We start from the raw sequence: 20,162 nt of genomic DNA on the forward strand, positions 1-20,162 counted from the left end.
ATGAACCAATTTAAATAATCATCATACCAAAGGACATATATATCAACCTCATTCCACTGTCAACACATCATACATCACAAATTGTAATTGAATTATTGTGAACCAAGATGTAAGACGTAATAAAATAGTATAATTTCTTATATTTAACATCTTTTTGAAAGATTCATAGATGCTAACACCTGACTTGTTATAAGACTATTAAAAAATTTATCTTCATCCTCTTAAATTAGAATAATTTATTCACCTACTTTGTAATATATTAATACACCAAGAGTGTTCAAGATTCTAATAAAATAAAGATTCTCTTCAACTTAATCCTCATACAATACAATAGAATGTTGGGTATTTTCTAAACTTCAAATAAAATTTAGAAATTATAATTTTATGAAATAAAATATAAAAAAAATTATCTTTATTAACAACGTTACATGAATTTTAATCTGTACCATAATTATGTCTAATCTAATATATAATATATTATTGTATATTATTCTTGATTGTTAATTTAAATCCATTTTTGTTACTTGTACTTTCATGACGGTATAATTTTGGTCTCCAAAATTTGTTACACTTTGTTTGAGTTTTTTAAGTTGTAGAATTTTGTTTCATCCACTAGCTTATTATTCAGATTTAACAACAACTGACATGACAGGTTAATAATGATGCGATACAAATTGTTATTATGGTAAATCTATTTAATACATGTTAATATAATGATTCACACGGCAATATCATCATAGGATGACATGGCATTGACATAGTAATATGGCAAAATCAAAATTAATATATATATATATATATATGTCTTGTCTTTTTTATATTCAAGTTTATAAAGTTAAATTAAAATATTATTAAAACATAAATCATTAAATATGAAGCAAAACAGAATAAAATGAAAGGAAATACAAAAATTTGAGAAAACAAAAGAAAAGAGAGAGAAACACAGCATATTTCTATGAATTTGAATATCCCAAATGAAAATACTGAAAGTAAAAAAAAATAATGTAAACCACTAATATCAAAACACATGTAAAATAAATAAAAAGTACATAAATATATAAGTTATTAAACAAATGGTACATGAACGCATTTACAATTTCATTAAAAAAAATCACGTGAGATTGTAACTACTTATAAACAAATAATAAAGTAACTATAATTTGAAGAATTTAGTTATGGTGTTTGAATGATATATTTAATGTAAAGATGAGTGAAATAAACAATATAAAAAATCACAACATAATTTATTGGATTGAGATCTTCTACATTACATACAATATAGGGAAATCATCAAATAGAGAACAAAATAACTAGTCGTAACTAAATTAGAGACTATTTTAGAAATTAAAAAATATATTAGTTTTTATTATTGTTAAATAGTTTCTAAATTGGTATCTATTTAGCTACCAAGTTTTAACTACCAATTATTTAGTTTCTAAATTTGGTAGCAAAAACTTTAATTGCTAATTAAATACCAATTTAGAAACCATTAACTATTTTAGAAACCAAAAAATTATTTAATCCCTAAAATGGTCTCTAATTTAATCACTATAGCAACTAATTATTTTTTGTCTCTAAAATTAGTTTTTATGTCATGATTTTCTTGTAGTGATATATACCAACTTTTCTTGGAATATTCCCTTAAAAAATTCCAAAGGCATATAAATATATAAAGTTTAGTAAAAGGCACAAATTTGATAATGAGAAAATGTAATAAGAAACAACCTAAAACAAGGTGATTGTTCTAAGTCTATGCTCAAGAATGGTAGATAGATATGAAGAGATATTTCTGACTAAGCTTACACTTTCATCTTTAGGTCTCTGTGAATGTAACTTTTTGAAGTTTTGTCTCTGACTAAAGATTATGGATTTGTAGAAGAAGAAGCATAATAATAATTTGTGTGTTTGAGAAATTGTTGAATGGCACCTCGCGTGCACATGAAGAGAAGTGTTGATAATAATGTCCCTTTTTCTTATCTTTCTTGCCTCGCCTCTAATTAGAAAAAAGGACAATTTCCGTTTCTTAGCCATCATTCTTCACTTTCACCAAACTGGAAAATGTGTTACTTATTTCACCATCTTTTCTAGTTTAATCTCTAACAGAATATCGACCATGTCACTGTGCATCACTGCATCATTCCACCAATACATTTTCTTTCTGTCATTTTCCAAAACTTCTTCTCATCATCAAAAACTTTCTCATTTTTTATTTCTGCATTACTTCGTATTTACTCAAGTATTTTAGGTCTTAAGTACAATACATGTACTGCATTGTACACATTTTCTTTATACCTTTACCCAATGGACCCAATGTATAATAATCATATACTCTCACTATAAGAAAATCATGAAATAGAAACCAATTTTTAGATACCAAAATAATTAGTTGCAATAGTAACTAAATTAGAAACTATTTTAGAAACTAAATAAAAAATTGGTTTTTAAATTAGTTTCTATTATTGTTAAATAGTTTCTAAATTGGTATCTAATTAGCAACCTAAGTTTTAACTACCAATTATTTAGTTTCTAAATTTGGTCTCTAAAACCTTGGTTGCTAATTAGATACCAATTTAGAAACTATTTAGCAATAATAGAAATTAATTTAGAAACCAATATTTTTTTTGTTTCTAAAATGATCTCTAATTTAGTTACTAGTACAACTAATTATTTTGATCTCTACAAATTAGTTTTTATTTTATAATTTTTTTGTAGTGGTAGTGTGTGTTTTATGATTTTCTTGTAATGTATGTACAAATTCAAGAAGACCGTATTATTAAGACATTTACATTTACTAGGTTACCACTTTAAATAATCATATAATTTTAGTCTTCAATTTTTTTTTAAAAAAAATAGTTTCACATATATTTATTTTATATTTAAAATAATGAAATCATCTCTTGATAATACCAAATGAATATAATAGGTTGAGATTTTAATTGAAAAAAAAAACATATATGAGATAATTAAGCCAAAAGTATCTTGCATTTAATGATTTATTGGATTCTTTGTCTTGTATTTAAGTAGTACTGTTTAATAAATTATGATATTCATAAGTGGATGTTTAATGAAATTGGTAAAATGAGAAGTCACTTTTCGATTCAGAAAATGTAAATGACATCTCACGTTCTTTTACATCAGCTCTGGCCTCTGAGCATGTATAGTTAAATGGCAGAACAGTGAGTGTAAGAGCATTTAATCTCATCACTCACCCTTCCTCATTTTCTTTTAAACCTTGCAACTGCTTCTTCATCTTTTTGGGCTGTTAAATCCTTCTTCTACAATGTTCATAATAATTGGAGAGCTCCAAAAAAAACCCTCTAATTATGAACTACGTACCACAAGTCTAGATATAGAACACAATGATTTGTTGGATTATGGGTATTGTACAAGACAAAATAGATATTTTCTAACTTTTGTAAACAATGCCCAGATTGAAGCAAAATAGATTGAATAGGAATGGATAGAGGCAAAGGTGGTGTAGTCAAAGTTATTGTGCTTAATTAATGAGGATCAAAGAGACAGTTTGGGTGGGGGTCTTGCAAACACCATGTGTGAAACCACTTACATAAGATTCAAGAAACCCATCAAAATCATTCATCCTAGTTTGATTTTGTTGTCATTTAGTACCAACCCCACCTTTCAATCTTTTCCTAATCATCAATCTCATGCCTAAGATACCATCCTTTTTTAATAAAAAAAAACAAATAATCAGCCTCCTTTTTAGATTCATAACTAAATAGTATTTAAGTATGAATAATTATTAAAAAAAATATTATTTGTGTGCTATATATGGTCAAGATGTCTTAGACATTACATACAATATTTTGACATATAAGATAAATATCACTTAACACAAGTTTTATAGAAAATTTGTGTTTGATGTCAGACTATAAGGATTAATTGTGATATTCGTATTAATTTAGATTCATACCACGAGGACCTAACATATTTATATTAATAGGTTGACCTATGTCAAATTAATTACATATTTAATGGTATTTATTTCGCTCGACGACCAAATATTGAGTGTTAACTTAAGTATCGAATGACATTTTGCATGAAACCTTTTACTAAAGATCCAACACCAAAAATTATTACAAGTAAACATTGAAGAGTTCGATCATATTCATACAATAACAAATTGAAATGAAATTGAACTTCAGTTTTTAGATGAAATGTTATCAAGAAAAAATACAGTTAAAAGATAATAAGTTGAAAGAGAATAACATCATCATATGAAATAATTATGATTTAATTAGATTTTTCTTCTCTGTTATTGTTACTTAACATATTTAGTTGTCTTAGTTTTTTTCACAAATCTGATCTTATATTTATTGTATTTGGATAAGTTTGTGTTTGTTAAATTTTATGTTAAGTTAATTGATGGAGCAAGGGTTAAAACAGTAGATATCAAAATTGTGATGATTTTTTACAAAATAATGATAACAATAGAATGGATAGATAAAAATGCTATTAAACATTAAATAACTGATAATCCTTCTTTTTCCACGTATAGAATTTGATAAACATCTCCTTCATATTATTTTTATTTAAATAAAAATATCGATTAAAATTATAAATTAAGGCTAACCAGTTTCTCCAGTAAAGAATTAAAAAAAAATCTTATTGGGATTGGAAAACATTGTTCTTTTATGGTTTTTTAATATTTTGTTAATTTCTTAACAAATACTCTTAAGATATTGATTATCATGATCTAAAAGCATAATTAAGGAAGAGTCAATTGATTTTTAAGCATTTTTCAACGGCAGTGGATCCATATCCTATATAACTATTTTTATTGAAACTCCCAAGTCCTACCTAACATGAACTAGGTGTAACAACTGACACCTTTAACATTTTTTTCTTCCTCTACAGTTTCTAAATCGACATTCTTTGGTTATAAGATAAACCAAAATTAGTATAGTAGCTACACAAAATAGGGTCAAAATAGTATTTTGAACGAAAACTGGCATGTAGCTAAAGTGCCAAAAGTGTTTATGACACTCATCACACTCTTTCTCTCTCAATCTCTCTCCTATTTAATCCACCCCCACCCTAACTCTTTCACTCTCAGTCTCATACACAACCACCAAGTCACACACATTTTCCTTCTTTTTTAAACCACATACCTCTCTTTTGCTCACACTTCCTCACACCCTTTTCTTCGTTTTCACTAACCACACCAAGTCATGGAGCAAAGACAGATCTTTGCTCATGTGCTCATTTGGGTTCTAATGGTCCTTGTTGGAGCCTCTTGTGCTAAAGCAGGAGAAGGAGAAGCAGCTGATAGGATTTTGGCACTCCCTGGTCAGCCTAAGGTGTCATTTCAGCAGTTCTCTGGCTATGTTACTGTCAACAAGCTTGCTGGTAGAGCTCTTTTTTACTGGCTCACTGAAGCTGCACAAAATCCTCTCACCAAACCTTTGGTCATTTGGCTCAATGGAGGTTAGAAGTTACATCTTCAAACCATTCAACCCTCTTCTCTTTTCTCACACAAAAAACCATTGCATCATCTCCAACCACTATGTTTCAAATGATTTTTACATCACCATTGCTAATCTACTGTCTTGTGGTATCATAAAAACATGATGATCCATAATTACCATCAGATTATTTCTCTTTCTTACACATCAAAACTTACTTTAACGTTTTGATTAAGGAAGAACAATTGCATGCAGGTTTTATGTTTTTAACTGTCTGCACATATCTAAAGTCACTGTTATATCGCCTCTTGATTAGTGTATATGGTTTTGGTTTTGTTTTTCCTCATTTGGTAGTTTAATCTTTTGTTTTTAGCAACGCTAACAAGGGTTCAGAATACAGCTAATACTATTTTGCTACCGACATACCAGTCAACAAAATGTACAAATACTGCTATATTTTTTTGAACCCTTTAAATATTTTTCTGTGCATCATTAATTAATGAGACGTTTCACTTCTTTTCCTTAAATACCGCTTATGGGTAAGCTTAGTTTGACTTGAAATTCAATGAAAACATTTATTCTTTTTCGTGTTACTTTCTAAAATGGCTTCTTTAATTAAACCTGCTTTGTTATTGCATTTTTCTTTTGGGGTATTGAATTGGAGGGAGAAAATGAAAAAAGAAAATGAAAATTGGATGTAGAAATGCATTGAATATTTGTACCGTGAAAGAAACAAAAGAAAGTGTAGGTAGAGCCCACCTGAGTGGGTTGGCAAATGGCAATGGATAGCTTGGAATGATGACCTAACTAACGATGAATGGTACACACAGTGAAGTTCTGCACTCTTTTTTTCTCTCTCTATTTCTTTTTTCTGTGTATGAATCCAGATACATACATAGACGCACACTTACACACGCATGCCACTTAATGCTTGAAAGCAACTAAAAACCAGACTCATTAATGATTAAATAGGCTCAGACCCATTATTTAAGGTTCTGTTATGCAACTTGTCAGCTGCCATTGCCACACCATCAATGCAACCCTATGTTTAGCACAATGCCTATACCTTTCTCTCTCACATGTATATCTACTTAACCATTTCTTTCAACCCTAATTAAACTCATTAAATCTTTTTCAAACAAAAACATAGGTCTTCTTTCTCAACAGTAACTGATTCATGCTAACCACTTTCTTATATGAACTCTTTGTTTTGGTTTCTTAGCCACTCTTTAGAAGGAATAACTTTCACAATGCTATTTTCTAGTGGCAATGGTGTAGAAAATTGAGTATAAATGAAGTAGTTGGAAATAACATAAACAATTGGAAAACAATAAATAAGGGTAATTTAGTCAAAATGTATAAGAATTGTAAAAATCTTAAATGTCTGAAGTCTTGAAAGAGATTTGTTTTCTCTCAAGTAGTAGGGAGATTTTAGGAGGATGGATTATTACTCTATCATAATTTTCTTTGAGACATGATAATTGAAAACAGATTTGTTAAAGATAAAGGTCAAATAATGGATCAATAAAGAAATATTAGTAACATGGTGTTAAATTTTGTGGTAAACTAGGTCCAGGGTGTTCATCAGTGGCATATGGAGCGTCTGAAGAGATTGGACCATTTAGAATAAACAAAACAGCTTCTGGGCTATACATTAACAAGTTTTCATGGAACACTGTGGCCAACCTCTTGTTCTTGGAAGCTCCGGCCGGCGTCGGCTTCTCCTACACCAACCGCTCCTCCGACCTCCTCGACACCGGCGACCACCGCACCGGTAGGTCCCACAATCCTCCCATCCACATTAATTGCCACCACCGTTCACGCTTCATAGATTTTTCCTATAGTGATGATTTTTTTGGTAGGCCATGGAAAATAATAAAGATGTACATGTTATAATCGGTGATAAAATGTTAATTACTGCTTCTAACATTATTTAATATTATTATTGTGAGTTGATATGTGTCATAATTGCCAGTTGATAATGATGGACCAATTTTGGTGGTCCACGTTTATCACACAATAATTTATGTATTGACCAACCACGTACCTCATCATCAGAGCCACATTGTACTTGCAGCACTCGCTCCAGTACAAAAACTTCTCATCACCGTAGTTCAAACTTCCAAAACGTGATTCGGCTGAAAACAACACCTAGAGTCTAGAGTTCAGTTTTACTACTTTTCATGACTTTGCTAGCAACAAAATGTTGGTGTCTCAAAAAACAATCATACAAAGTTATGATAACATTCACCAAACCAACTCATTCTCTTCATAAGTATGTTGTGATTAATCATTTTTCTGATCAATGACTAATGAATTGTTGAATTCAGCCCAAGACTCTCTGGAATTTGTTCTCCAATGGCTAGAACGGTTCCCCCGTTACAAAAACCGGGAACTTTATATCACTGGAGAGAGCTATGCAGGACATTATGTGCCTCAATTAGCTAAGGAAATCATGAACTATAACGCAAAAAGCAAGCACCCCATCAATCTGAAAGGCATAATGGTTAGTGCGTTGAAATGAAATTTAGTTATTGAATGAGGTATTGTGAAGGATATTTATATATATATGAAAATGTAATGCAGGTAGGAAATGCAGTGACAGACAACTACTATGATAACTTGGGGACAGTGACATATTGGTGGAGCCATGCTATGATCTCGGACCAGACTTACCGGCAACTGATGAGTACATGTGATTTTCACCGGCAGAAGGAATCTGATGAGTGTGAGTCAGTGTATAGCTATGCCATGGATCAAGAATTCGGTAACATTGATCAGTACAACATCTATGCTCCTCCTTGCAACAACTCTGATGGTAGTACCTCTCCCACCCGCCACACCATGCACTTACCTCACCGACCCCATAAGGTATCAATTTAATTTTCATTACTACTATCTCCCTCCCACTGTAATCAATTTAATACATCAGATCAACACACCCTCATGAATAACTGTCTCCTTTAAATATGTGGTTGGAGATTTTATTTTCAACTCTGCATGTGTGAAGAGCAGATAAAATTGTCATGATCTTAAATGAGTTTTGTGCACTGATAGAATTAGTCTTTAATCTCTTAACTGAGATATATTGATCACCCCAAAAAATGTTCATGGTGAGAGTATAATATCAAGTTACAAATTTAAATATTAATAAATAAAAAGTTGTTACTTTGTAATGTGTTCCTTTAAAAAAAAACAGGTATGAAAACATTGGCATTAAATAGTTGAGATTGAATTTATCATATGATATTGTTTCTTTCTATATGTATGACATACAATCTTGTTCATACGAGCTAATGGAAAATTTATTTATTCACAGGCTTTTAGGCATTGGTCTGGTTATGATCCATGTACAGAAAAGTATGCAGAGATTTACTACAACAGGCCAGATGTTCAGAAAGCACTCCACGCTAACACAACTAGAATCCCTTATAGGTGGACTGCTTGCAGGTGAATTTGTGCTGTAGACTATATGAAGGGTTGAATCCCATGTTTTGACTGCAATTTAAGCAATCAGAATTATATATGTACAAAGGGTTGATTGATGATTATGTTGGTTTTTATTTGGTGCAGTGAGGTTTTGAATAGAAACTGGAATGATACAGATGTATCCGTTCTTCCCATTTATAGAGAGTTGATAGCTCACGGAATACGAGTTTGGGTGTTCAGGTTGGTTTTGAAATGCATATGGCTAAGTATATCGTTCTTATCTTAGAATTAGAGTTTCACTTCTATGTATGTAATAGAAGTTTATATTACAAGTTAAAATAAGTGATTAGATTTTGAACACTTTATTAGACAACAGTATGAACCATTAATTGCCCCATGTCTCTTTTTCTCTCACACAAAATAGTGCAGTTGGCAAGAAAGGATCCAAGTCAATGATTAATGGTTAGATTCATATTAATTATGTTTGACACTTTTTGCTAATACAGTGGGGACGTGGACTCAGTGGTGCCTGTCACAGCAACAAGATATGCCCTTGCACAGCTTAAGTTGTCAACTAAAATACCATGGTATCCTTGGTATGTCAAAAATCAGGTAAGTGCATTTGAAAATTGTTCTTCCTCTCCCATATTTATTAGTAATTACAACTTAGTGGCTATTGCCGTATGTCTGGTATAGTTTTACTGCTATTAGCTATCTATCTAGATGTGGTTAACAATTGAGCTACTATGAGTCTCCAAATGGGACATTTTAGAAAATTTTTTAGAGTGGATAATGATGCTTAATTATGACAAAGGAATAGTCAACTATGTATGTTAGCAGTTGCCGGTTGGTCCTTGCTCATTATTTAATGCTCTTGAATCCTAGGGTAGTTAATTAAACATTTCTGGTCTGTATATTGTTTCAAAATCAATCTCCAACTGATGCCAAATGGTGCACTTTCTTGAAGTGTAAAGGTCCTACTGTCCTACCTTCAATCATTGTTTTAAAATGTTCCTTTGCCAACATTTACCATACACCTTTTAGCCCCTACTTAAATTTCATCCTCCATTGTGGAGCAGACCTACTTTTCTGCCCAAAACTAAAAAAGCTGCAATTACTTTGAGGCAAGAGCTACTGTATATACAGTAAATAGAGTTCTTAAACTATCATGTATACTACAATTACTCATCACATGTTGATACACAGCTAAATCCTTCAAGGATGCATGTGAATACTTTGATATATCCACATCTAAATACATATCTTTTTTTCATTATTTCTAGATGAAGTGGGTGTTTCTTAAAAATTATGAGTGTTGTTTAAGTAGATGTAATTTTTTTCTGTATATAGTATAAGGGTACATTTTTTGTATGAAGATGAAAATTTGATTCAATGTTGAGTTTTACAAATTGAGGGAATTATTGTGGTGTTTGTGTGAAGGTTGGAGGGTGGACAGAGGTGTACGAAGGAGTAACATTTGCAACAGTGAGAGGAGCAGGGCATGAAGTGCCTCTGTTCAAGCCAAGAGCAGCCCTTCAGTTATTCACATCATTCCTTGCAGGAAAGCCTCTACCAAAGTCCTAAAATAGCAAAAGTAAAATGTTCTTAAGGGAAAATGAGGTGACAAAAAGAAAACAATGACAAAGGTAAAAAAAAAAGAGAGAGAGTGAGAGAAACAAGTGTAAAAGCCCTGAGCTGCTAATTTCTATTGCCCTGTTATGGTTCTGAACAAATGTGACATTTTTCGTTTTCCACAAATTAACAAAGAGGGGTTGGTGGAAAGAGAAATCTAAAATGTGTATTTTTTTTTTCTAGTGAAATAAGTTCTATATTTTTAACAGAAAAATTCTTAAAAGAATACCTATTTTTTTTTATCAAAACACTAAAGTAAGCTTAAACAAAGAAGTTAAAAACAGGGCATGACTAGTTTACATATTAACTGGTCAAGGAAAATGTTAAAAATCATTAGGGAAATAAAAATGCTTTTCTATAAAAAAAATAGGTATGTTATCATCTCATCATGGTTTTTCATTTTGATACTTAAAAAACTTGTAGATTAAATATCTTGCAACTAGGTTCTGAAAAAAAATGTAGCATAAAAGATGGGGTTAACCTATTTTGATCTTACTCATAGTTGGGTGAAAGATGAGATTCAAACTAAATGACCAAGACATGTTGGGAACATTATCCAAAGGTTTGATAATTCTCTTTGATATTTTGGGTATTGATACAATATTGTCTAGTTGGCAAGCACATCAAATTGGTCCTACTATTGGTATTAGATAATTAAACAATATGTTATATGGCATACCATGTTTGACACAAGAGAGACTTTCCTTCATTCCTTGCATGCTTTTGTTTTTATTTTTTGTAAAATTAAAGTAGCTAATGTTGGTGACAAGTACCACATACTTTATTTAACAAGTTTAAAATCAATCTACGGCAGCTACATCTTTAAGTACACACTTTGACTATAAAAGATAATAATGTAAAATGTGTAGCATAAATGTCGGGTCAACTTTCGAATTCTATTGCTCCATTCCCTTGAATAGAAATTGTTTGAAGGCTCTAGAAGCTGCTTCTAAAACTTGTTCAACTATTGTTTTTTTAAGGATGATGATTCTTTAGTTTGAACCTATGATGGTTGGTCATGGGACGTTTGAGGAACTTGTGGACTATTTTCTTATTTATTACTTAATTAATATATTGGCAAGAACTAATTTTTATCTAACAACTAATTTTTATCTCACTAGAACTAAAACATAAATTTATTATCTGATGTCACTAACTAAATTTCTCAAATTAGATGAAGTATAAGAACTAGACTTTAAGTTTAACTCAACCTCATAAAATCAGTTTATAAAATAAATTTACTTTCTAGTTGATGTGGGATATCAACACATCTTCTTTACATTAAGAGTGATAGCTCATGCATGAGACAATATATAATAGGTGATTCGATAACGGTATGTTCACGTCGAGAGTGACAACTCGTGCGTGAGATAATATATTATAGGTGATCCGATAACAGCTCGATAGCGGATAACCTAATAAGTCTAACAAACTCTCGATATGGTAGGCTTGAAATGACTTTATACCATATGAGAAATGAACTTTAAGTCTAACCTAATCTCGTAAAACTGACTTATGAAATAAAATTTGCATTCACTTATATAGTATGAAATGCTCTAATATCTAGAAATAGGATTTAAAAAAAAATCTCAAATTGAATAAATAACAGGATAAACCTGTGTTTTCGAAATTCCACAAAATATTTACGAATGGCCTTGTTTATAAATCTAGTTCTTTTTTAGTTTCATTGCACATTTATTATTACAAACAATTCCTCTGTTTGTCTAAGATTGGGCGTTTTAAATTACATCTAATAATCAATTACTCCTTACCTTTACCTTAGGGAGTTTAACTACTTATATCAATTGTCTTAGTTCCCTACCTATACACATGATTAGACCAGGCCCAACGTCCTCTTAATAACAATTTATGGATTATTTATCATATTATATTTACTAATGACATGATTAAGCTATAATATTTGTTGTTATATTCATTAATGGTGTTTCCAAACTGAAGGTCTCAAATACTCATATACTACAAAAACAAACAGGCATTTAGGCAATTAATCATGGTTAAAAGATCAATGAACTAAAACAATATCTTTTTTTATATATAAAAGCTTCCATAACAATAACAATCATATATCATTAAAAAAATATTATTAAAAAAATTAAAAATAAAAATACAAATAAATATGGAAATTAAATCAAAATCTATATATTAATAAAAACGATAATTCGACAATATATATCTATAAATAAATAATTTTAAGAAAAAACTATATAAAAACATATTATACCAGTAAAATTATTTTCTATCAATATATCATAATTTAATAAACTTATCGGCACATATTTAATCTTTTCACGATAATTAACACAACTGTTTCACCAATTAAAAATATCTAAAATATTAATCTTAATAGTAAATGAGCACAAACTGATATTTCTTGTAGTAACAAGAATTTGCTAACATAGAGAATTTGGGGTTTAGATTTAATCAATTATAGGTGTCTACAAATTTCTTCGATATTAGCTTCTGTTAAGCCCCTATACGTAATTGTAGGACTTTATGAAAACCACATATTGACCCAAACTTCTTTCTTTCTGCTTTTGGTGTGAATCAAAGGCCTTATTTTCTGTGGATTTAGAGAAAAGTAGAGGAGGAAATTATCGAGAAAGAACCTGAAAAAGCAGCAATGGAGCCCAGATATCAAATAATTTTGTGATGTGAGTCACGCACGGTTTGCACTTTATATGGCAAAATAAAATAATGCCACCTTCTTTATTTTATTGTTAATTAATTTTGTGCCGTCCAAATTATTCACCATCACATCTCTAACACTGTTGTTATCACTGCAACACTAACAAAAATCCCTTTCTAAAGGACTGAAAATATTAATTATTATATGTTTATAACTTTTCTCTTTCGAGACATGAATGTGTACGTGTGAGTATTAAGATGGACACGTATTTGCATGAATCTGATACATCCCTGTAACAAAAATACACAGTTTTTTTCGTATTATTAAGAAAGTTCTCCAAATCTAATAAAAGTTATTTACTAAATAAAGTTATCAGCAGAAAAGGGAGAAAAAAGACAAGGGTCAAGAAGTCAAAAGCACAACAGTAGTAGAAGAAATTCATGCATGAACCTGTTGAATTGATTTAGATACATCATGTGAACAAAGTTTATATCTTAACAACTCAAAATGGTAACTTCTAAAATAGTTCCTCAAATCACATTATATGTTTCTTTGAAGTATTATTTTATTTTAAATTATTTATTAATTAAACTTTTTTAGCAATGTCTTTATTAAATTTATAACTACATTCTGGTTTTTTTAATAAAAAAAGGGTGTATGGTAAAAAAAATGAGTTATTTGAAAAACAAATAATATGAAATGCAGAGAACAATATTTAGTCAATGAAAGAATGATTCAAATGATATTTTTAAACTGTGTTCATTCTTGATATAAGTAATGATATATTGATCAATTATTTAATTTAAAATATATATGACTTGATGAAAAACACTTGTATTTATTTACTTGTTTTTAAAATAAATTCACTTGTATACATAAGAAAACAGCATATCTAAATCATACACACTTTTCCAAAGTGTATCTATCTGTTCTGACAAGAATTTTAGGTTGTTTTATATAGTTCAGTGTAACTTTGTCTTTTTTTAAAAAGGTATTTTGATGGATTAAAAAAATAGTTATAGATCTCAACTTTTATTATGCCAAAATACATAGCATAAAAAATTTAAGAGATCTCAAATAATTAACAAAGAAAATATGAAGCCAAAAAAAAGGAGCATACGAAAATTTCAATATTTTGAGGATGGATCGTAATTGGTAGTAAGTAGAAAGAAAACGAGTTTGAGATTGGTCGTAGAAAACGCAGCCACGCCATTATTATCATTATTATTATATTTATTTTGTCCTTTTAAAGCTCCAAAAAAGTGCTGTTCCTTCTCCTTCACTTCCTCCATAATAACACACCACAACTGTGTCTGCCTTCAAAAAAGTCAAAATACAGGGTTCAGTGCTTTTGATACTTCTTCTGCTGTCCTTCCAGATCTTGCTCACAGTTCGATTCTCCTGCTTCTTCTTCACTCAGATTTTTGTGGGGTGTTCCTGATATCTGGGAAGGAAGAAGAAAAGGTAAATTTTTTACCTGTTCCATTTTCTTGTTTTATATAATTATCCTGTTGTTATTCTTCCTGGTTCATCTGGGGGTTGGAATATCTATATTTTGGTGACTTTGTTCGGTATCTATGATAACAATTAATTTTGTTTTGGGGGTTTGTGCAGGCATAAGGAGTGAATTTGGTTGGTGAGAACTTGTTGAAGGGGGTGTATTGAAGGATTGTGGAGAAGGAAGTGTTGAGCTTGATTTTGGAGTTGAAGAAGGTTGGAAGTGGTTTTGGTGGTCGTTGTTTGTTGTTTGGGGAAGTGTTTCAATGGCTGTAGAGGAGTCTGAGCCTGTGATTGGGGAGCTAGAAAGAGAGGAGAACTTGATTGCTGCTGTGAGGCACATTGTGAAGGCACTAGGGCCAAATAAGACTCTTACCAATGATGCCAAGAAAATTCTGGCAGATCTTGGGACTAGATTGTCCTCCATGTCCATACCTGGTGAGAAGGAGGAGGGGAAAAGGGGCCAAGGACGGGAGGGCGGTGATGATCATGATGGTGGTGGTGCTGATGATGATGATCATGATGATGATGATGAGGGTCTTAGTGCTATTGAAGAAAGGTTTTCTGTGATTCATGAGAAAATTATGAGATGGGAGGAGGATCAGTCCATGATTTGGGATTTGGGAACTGAAGAAGCATCTGAGTATCTGAATGCCGCTAATGAAGCTCGCAGGTTGATTGAGAAGTTGGAAAGTTTGCATTTGAAGAAAGAGGATCAAGAGTACGAGTTTATGCAGAGGGCCTATAGTGTTCTTCAAACTGCTATGGCACGCCTTGAAGAAGAATTCAGTAACTTGCTTGTCCAGAACAGGCAACCTTTTGAGCCTGAATATGTCTCTTTTCGGTCCTGTGAGGAAGATGCTGTTGATGAGAACTCCATAATCTCCATAGGTGATGAATCAATTGAGGAATCGCTTCAAAGAGACAGTGTGAGCAGAGCGGCTGAGGAACATATCATTGATTTGGTTCATCCAGCCGTGATCCCGGATCTCAGGTGTATTGCAAACTTACTTTTTGCTTCAAATTATTGTCAGGAATGTTCCAATGCTTATATCATTGTCCGGAGGGATGCCCTTGATGAGTGCCTCTTCATTCTTGAAATGGAAAGGCTCAGCATCGAGGACGTCTTGAAAATGGAGTGGGGTATTTTGAATTCCAAAATCAAAAGATGGATTTGGGCTGTGAAAATCTTTGTTAGGGTGTATCTTGCAAGTGAGAAGTGGCTCAGTGACCAGATTTTTGGGGAGGGTGAGCCTGTTAGTCTGGCTTGTTTTGTTGATGCATCTAAGGCTTCGATATTGCAGCTTCTGAATTTCGGTGAAGCCATGTCCATTGGCCCTCACCAACCTGAGAAATTGTTCCGTGTTCTTGACATGTATGAGGTTCTGCAAGACCTTATGCCAGACATTGATGCTTTGTATTCAGATGAGGTTGGTTCCTCGGTTAAAATTGAATGTCATGAAGTTCTGAAGAGATTAGGCGATTGTGTGAGGGCAACATTTTTTGAATTTGAAAATGCCATTGCAACAAATGTCTCATCAACCCCTTTTGTAGGTGGTGGGATACATCCTTTAACCAAATATGTTATGAATTATCTCAGAACCCTTACAGACTACAGTGACATACTCAATCTACTTCTGAAGGACCAGGAAAAAGGGGAATCCATTTCTCTGTCACCTGACATGAGCCCAGAAGATAGCAGAAGCCAGGGATCTCCATGTAGAGTTTCCTCAATGGCCATTCACTTCCAATCAATCGCATCGATCTTGGAAAGCAACCTTGAGGAGAAGTCTAAGTTATACAAAGAAGTCTCCTTGCAGCACTTGTTCTTGATGAACAACCTACATTATATGGCTGAAAAGGTCAAGGGGTCTGAACTCAGGCTCATATTTGAAGATGAATGGATTCGAAAGCGCAATTGGAAGTTTCAGCAGCATGCAATGAAATATGAGAGGGCTAGTTGGAGTTCCATTCTTTTCTTACTCAAGGATGAAGGAATTGTTGTTCCGGGTACAAATTCAGTCTCAAAAAGCCTTCTTAAAGAGAGGCTACGAAGCTTCTACCTTGGCTTTGAGGATGTTTACAGGATCCAAACAGCTTGGCTTATCCCAGATTTTCAGCTTCGCGAAGATTTACGGATATCTATATCTCTCAAAGTAATCCAAGCTTATAGAACTTTTGTTGGAAGGCATAACAGTTACATAAGTGACAAAATCATTAAGTACTCTGCTGATGATTTAGAAAACTACCTTTTGGATTTCTTTGAAGGATCTCAAAAGTGGTTGCAAAATCCTCATAGAAGGTAGTCATAGCTGATAGGCAACAATAATCTGTTCTCTTTACAGGCTTGTATGTGTTCATAAACAGGTTAGGGGGTCCATGTCAAAACCTTATTGTCCCACTTAGTGTGTATTATATTTAATGATTGTAAGAGTTTCAGAGTTATGCTGCCATATTGCAATGTATTATTCTTTTGATCTACTTAAATTTGATTTGATTCCAAAATAGAGTAATACCATATTATGTTTTCTTTATCTTGAAGTTTATGTATGTGTTTAACAGATGCAATAAATCTAAAGGATGGAGTAATAACTGTGCAAATGAACAACATGGTTCTGTAATATTCAAATTCTCTTACAATTCAATTCCCACCACACCTTAGCACGGTTATAACTTGCATAGAATTTTAAGTTATATTTATTGAAGCATACAAGACCATAAACCAAGTCCAATAACTGGTAAGCATTTTGACTCCAGTGAATGGTCATCAAAGAACTCTATTGTGGTCAAAATGTAGAAATAGTATTTGAAATGGCTCTTGAAAGGAAAAAGATATATTATAAATTTGACCTGAAGCTGATGTAATTGCATGTAATTAAGACATTTGAAGTCAACTTGCGATTTTCATGCCAGATGCATTCACCAAACGGCCTGCAAAAATAATAGTTACTAATTGCAGTGCCTTCATTTTCAAGTGTAAGATATTGTGGCTTTCTTCTCGAGGAGATGAAACAGACACAGTTCTATAAAGCAATATTTTTAATGTATTCGAAAGTGAGAAATTTTGCATAAAACTAATTAGATGGACTTTTACTTTTAAGAAGAAAAGTTCAGAGAGTCAAACACTGCTATTTAAGAAATTGGTGAAGAGCATTTGGTCTTTTCCCCTGGAAGTGTAACTCTATTAACTGAAAGAGATACTTACTTGAACAACTTGAAATCTTCAGAGAGTTCTGGATGCAAATGGGCAATAGTCACATCATTGGTCAATATCTTAAATGGAAAATTGAATTTGGACCTAACTCCATTTTTATCATGCCATGTGAATCATGAAGATAATAAGTCCATTGCCCAAAACTTAAAGGGAGTAAATTAATGCAAAGAGAAGAAGCACCCACCAAAGGGTTGCCTCAAGCAACAACTAATCTTTCTTCTCTTGTGGAAAATGTTCAAAGAAAAAGGGGTTTTTTGAATGAGAATGAACAAATGAAAAATGTTGAAGGGTCTCATTTGATGGCCTTATTTTATTGTTTGAAGATTAGATGTAGCTGTTCTTTTGAGTGACGAAATATCCTCGCCCTTTGACCAAAAACTATGCCCTGGAATCCCTTTTTTGAAAAAGTAGACATTGAATATTATTTTTTAAAGCTTCAAGAAATTCTTAATAGTTGCTACAATTCCAACCATGATCCTTCACCCCAAATGAATTATATGTGGCTGAATCTTGATCATTCACAGTCGGCAAATTTATGGCCACCAATTAAGAAAAAAATAACTGTTCTTGTAATTTCTGAGTGCAAAATTCCATTCTTTACAGTTAAATGTTTTTGTAGAGATACACAATTCATCATCTCAACAGACCAAAGATTTTACAGAATTCATCATCTCAACAGAAAATTTAAAAAGAAAAGTACGAAAGCAATGAGCTGAATTGGGACCATAATAAGGATGTGATGAATACAAACAAACAAAATAAAACTTTATAGAGAAAGACCAAAAGAAAAAAGTCTGAGAAATGAAGCACATGGAGCAATTAAGTCATATGGTTGTTCAGAGTAGAGATACACTTGCATTGAATTTTCAACAATTGGTAATGCTTGAAAAAGTAAGCTCACGTGGTATCCTTTTGGATCACTTCATCAAACAGTGCCGTGGGTTGTTGAATTGAAAACCAAACTTCAAATTGAATTAGTTAATTCTATATCAGTAACTACCAACAATGAATACCCTTTCTTCATAGGTCACAAGTTGTCCTAACTCTAGGGATTAGTCTGAATCAACCTCATTGTTATCGACTATTAGTGCCCATGAAACAACCTTGGTAACGATGTTGTTGGCATGGAATGAGTCAAAACAAACTTCAACATCTACAATTTAACACTCTCTACCCTCGTGCAGTGAATTTCACTTAAAAATGATACATCACTGACTTCTAGGAGTTTCTATGTTGGATCAAGTCAAGTTTAAAATAAACTTGATAGACAAGTAAAGTGTATTAACATTTAGTTTTCCCATTTGCTTAAATTTGATCTAATTTGAAATTCAATCTAATAAAATATAATTGAATTGTATTAGTTATTTTTATCGAATCTCAAACTCCAACCAATATAACTTTATTTTAATTGAATTTTATCCTGGTCAAAATCAGACTATTCTATAATTTTTGATATTGGAGGTCGATTAACAAGTTAGTATGAATATATTAAAATAATGAGATATACATGATAAATCAAATGCATTCGCGATTAAAATTCAAAGTTTAAATCTTAGAAATAATAAACCAATTGTATAATACAACTAAAACTTTAAATTTTGGAATCGGATTTGTTTATGTAAATATTATATATCAATTTACATATGGTTGTAGTAAATTAAAAGTATTAAGTAACATATATTTTTATACTGTACATTAATTGTGTTAGTCTAATGTTAACAAGAAATTTCTATAATTTAATAGTTTATTTAAGTTTTTTGTTAACTAATTGAGTTATTGAGTGAAAGATATGTAATATGTCACATATAGTTAGTTTGAATATATATATATATATAATTTATTTTTATTTTTTTAGAAAATACATGTATTGTTGGTTGAACAAGCAAATATATTTATTTTGAGATAGTAAAATTTCAAATTGTAATCTTTGAAAATTTCTTTGTAGTTTTTCAAGGGAGATAAACTTGTTTATCGTGAATTTTGTTGTAAATTTATATTAGATTTGGTTAATATTATAATTAAATACATTAAATTACTGTGTGTTATGTTATTTTCTTTGCAGTGTTTTTTAATTGAATTAATTAAGTGAACTTGCATTAAATCCACAAACACCATATGTTTTTCACTTGTATTTTCAAGTACAAAAATAAATAAAAAAAGTGATATGTCTTCATACGACAAATCTAATTTTGTTTGAATTATAACCATACCCATTAATTGTGGCATTTACGTGAAAAGTATTTGTGATATATTAATTTATTATATGTTCTCATATAATAGGTATTGTTTTGTTTCAGAATAGTTACAACGTTTGAATTTT

At 31.4% G+C, this 20,162-nt stretch overlaps 2 protein-coding genes across 2 annotated transcripts; both read left to right on the plus strand.

Moving 5' to 3' along the window:
- Positions 1–4,949: 4,949 nt before the first annotated feature.
- Positions 4,950–10,647, plus strand: LOC137826106 (serine carboxypeptidase-like 25). Its single transcript, XM_068631961.1, has 8 exons — positions 4,950–5,445; positions 6,994–7,197; positions 7,754–7,929; positions 8,010–8,294; positions 8,743–8,873; positions 8,997–9,092; positions 9,359–9,464; positions 10,293–10,647. Exons 1-8 carry the CDS (start codon positions 5,190–5,192, stop codon positions 10,434–10,436), a joined length of 1,398 nt encoding a protein of 465 aa, XP_068488062.1. The 5' UTR covers positions 4,950–5,189; the 3' UTR covers positions 10,437–10,647.
- A 3,644-nt stretch (positions 10,648–14,291) lies between these two features.
- LOC137824142 (exocyst complex component EXO70E2) lies at positions 14,292–17,133 on the plus strand. Its single transcript, XM_068629609.1, has 2 exons — positions 14,292–14,595; positions 14,746–17,133. The coding sequence occupies exon 2, from the start codon at positions 14,895–14,897 to the stop codon at positions 16,932–16,934; it is 2,040 nt and encodes a 679-aa protein (XP_068485710.1). The 5' UTR covers positions 14,292–14,595; positions 14,746–14,894; the 3' UTR covers positions 16,935–17,133.
- The last annotated feature ends 3,029 nt before the right edge of the window (positions 17,134–20,162 follow it).

Source organism: Phaseolus vulgaris, chromosome 8 (assembly GCF_000499845.2).
Source record: "Phaseolus vulgaris cultivar G19833 chromosome 8, P. vulgaris v2.0, whole genome shotgun sequence".
Taxonomy (NCBI): Eukaryota; Viridiplantae; Streptophyta; class Magnoliopsida; order Fabales; family Fabaceae; genus Phaseolus; species Phaseolus vulgaris.

Bases quoted from the DNA above. Each gene is read 5' to 3' on its own strand.
- LOC137826106 (XM_068631961.1), top strand. From the start codon at position 5,190: ATGGAGCAAAGACAGATCTTTGCTCATGTGCTCATTTGGGTTCTAATG. The intron at 7,198-7,753 runs GTAGGTCCCACA...TGTTGAATTCAG, and splicing joins CACCGGCGACCACCGCACCG to CCCAAGACTCTCTGGAATTT. The intron at 8,874-8,996 runs GTGAATTTGTGC...TATTTGGTGCAG, and splicing joins TATAGGTGGACTGCTTGCAG to TGAGGTTTTGAATAGAAACT.
- LOC137824142 (XM_068629609.1), top strand. From the start codon at position 14,895: ATGGCTGTAGAGGAGTCTGAGCCTGTGATTGGGGAGCTAGAAAGAGAG.